Consider the following 2,279-nt stretch of genomic DNA (forward strand, 5'->3'; position numbering starts at 1 on the left):
TGGACTTCTTTAACCATTTGAACCCCCTTTCGCAATGTGCTAGTTTATAAATTTGTATTATTGGTTGTAATGTAAATTCGTCGTGTTGATGAAATATCAAAGTAGGTTATTGACAGATATTTCACTTAATGTTATTTAATCAATAAAAGGCAGGATGTATATTTCGGTGATTTGGTAATAAAAAGACAGACTGCACTTTTAATTTTTTTATTGCCAAACGGCACCATTCAGGAATAGATATGAAAACTACCTTATATAAACCAGCTCGTTGTTTCAACCACAAAATATTCTGAACTAGGCAAAAAACACATTTAGAAACCCTGAAAAAGACGAGAATCTTTGGATGTCAGTTTGATATGTCCATTTTTTTGTTTGTTTTTTGTTTTTTACAAAATCCGCGCACTTCAGGGGGTGCTATGCAGAGACCGGGGGTGGGGGGCAGTTAATAGAAATTCAGTTTTTGGTTCAATTCGATAGGAGAAGATTCGCCCAGATTTTTTCGTAAATGTTTTGAAGGATAGACTAATCCAAGGAATAAACTCCTGGGAGTTGCTGTACAATCTGGGAATTCTTCTCCTTTTGTTTACCGTGTTCAAAACTGCGACACATTCTACCAAAAAATAAACATTTTGTACAACAGCAACCGCCACGGACCTTAAAACATTTAAATTAATTAAAAGCATGAAGTGCGAGTGCTCGACTCTCCTAGAAACAACAACAAACTCATTGCACCAAATATTTAAGTACGGGGGAGGGGAGGGGGGAAATAAGACAAACATAAAAGCTCTACCTTTAGAAACAAGTGCGATACAGGAGGCAAAAACATCACTGCTTTCGAACCAGCAACCTAGCACGGCGAGAAAGAAAGACAGAAATAAAAGCTTACAGCTCTCCAACAGAAAGTGTAAACACTCGACTGAGAACAGATGGCACAAAAAAATAACCATTGACGCACGTTTATATAAAAAATAAATAAAAAATAAAATAGAAATATACTAATTATCAATACGCACATTTATAAAAAATAAAATTAAATATAAATATACCGCACCCACTAACACACTTTAAGGTCACAAACAGATTTTAAAATTCCATTTGTTTTGGAAACGGTGGCACTTGACAACCTCCTCAAACATTTTTTTTATTTCCAGTTTTAGATCCACAAACTTTACTTTTCCCATTCTGATCTCCACTGTTTCATTCTCTCTCTCTCTCTCTCTGTCCCACCCTCTCACTGCCTAGACATCCAGGACGTGGTTCAGGTAGGAAATGTAGCAGATGGCCAGGCGGAGGATCTCGATTTTGGAGAGCTTTTTGTCGGGAGGGAGAGTTGGCAGCAGTTTGCGAAGTTCTGCGAACGCCACGTTGAAGGCCTCCACCCTGATGCGCTCCCGGGTTGCGTGAGCCGTGCGGTACTTGGCAGTGGCTCGCCGCCGGCGGCGCTTCTCTTCCCGGCTCAGTGTCTGCTGGACTCCCCGCTTGCCTTCCGCCTCGTCTGGCTTGTCCCGCATGCAGCCTCCCCGGGCATCGGACAACACCGACTCGCTCTCAGAAGAGCTGGGGTTCAGGTCTAGGTCAGTCTGATCGGAGTTCAGCATCCTGGGGAAACACGATCCGAACTGCAAGTGGGGCACACGGGAACCTGAAGGTGCAGAGAGGGAGAGAAAAAGGCTTGATATTTTATCAGAGTAAACATATCCGAAGCAAAAAGGAGAAATAAAACCCAATAGCAGCAACAACGAAGCAACTGAAGCTAAAACGAATAAAGCTCAAAGTCGAGCAATCAACTTATAGCAATCCAGTAAAATAGAAATACACGGAATTACAAATTAGATCGAGCTCTCTAGACAACAAACGAATGTTACGTATAGAGGAAAAGTTACCCTAATAATAATCCAGCAAACGTTTACTTTACAAACTGAAACGAACAAAAAACGGCCCACAGAAACATACAATTAAATGTCTGAGTTTCTAATATGAAAATATCATTGAAATGATTTAGTCTGTTTTATCAACTCAATATCTGAATGTAATACTATCCCCCTCACTCTCTCTATATGTGTATGTAATACCAGTTCAGGCTTTATTTTGCTTTTTATCTATCCCTTCTACTTAATATCAGTCTGTTTTATTTAATATATTTCCTTTGTATTCACTTGCTATATCTATCAATCTGACTTTGTATGTAATACCTATTATCTGTTTATCTATCTACCTATCCATCTATATCTGGCTAGTTATACGTATCTATGGCTGTATCAATCTAATCTTAGTTTACA

General features: G+C 39.2%; 1 protein-coding gene across 1 annotated transcript; it reads right to left on the reverse strand.

Moving 5' to 3' along the window:
- Positions 1-1,238: 1,238 nt before the first annotated feature.
- nhlh2 (nescient helix loop helix 2) lies at positions 1,239-1,623 on the reverse strand. The gene has a single exon (XM_067992330.1). It carries the CDS (start codon positions 1,596-1,598, stop codon positions 1,239-1,241), a length of 360 nt encoding a protein of 119 aa, XP_067848431.1. The 5' UTR covers positions 1,599-1,623.
- Positions 1,624-2,279: the final 656 nt, after the last annotated feature.

The sequence above is a fragment of the Heptranchias perlo genome, chromosome 11 (genome assembly GCF_035084215.1).
Source record: "Heptranchias perlo isolate sHepPer1 chromosome 11, sHepPer1.hap1, whole genome shotgun sequence".
NCBI classification, from domain to species: domain Eukaryota; kingdom Metazoa; phylum Chordata; class Chondrichthyes; order Hexanchiformes; family Hexanchidae; genus Heptranchias; species Heptranchias perlo.

What these genes read in the sequence shown, in the direction of transcription:
- nhlh2 (XM_067992330.1), bottom strand. Translation starts at nt 1,598, where the DNA reads ATGCTGAACTCCGATCAGACTGACCTAGACCTGAACCCCAGCTCTTCT.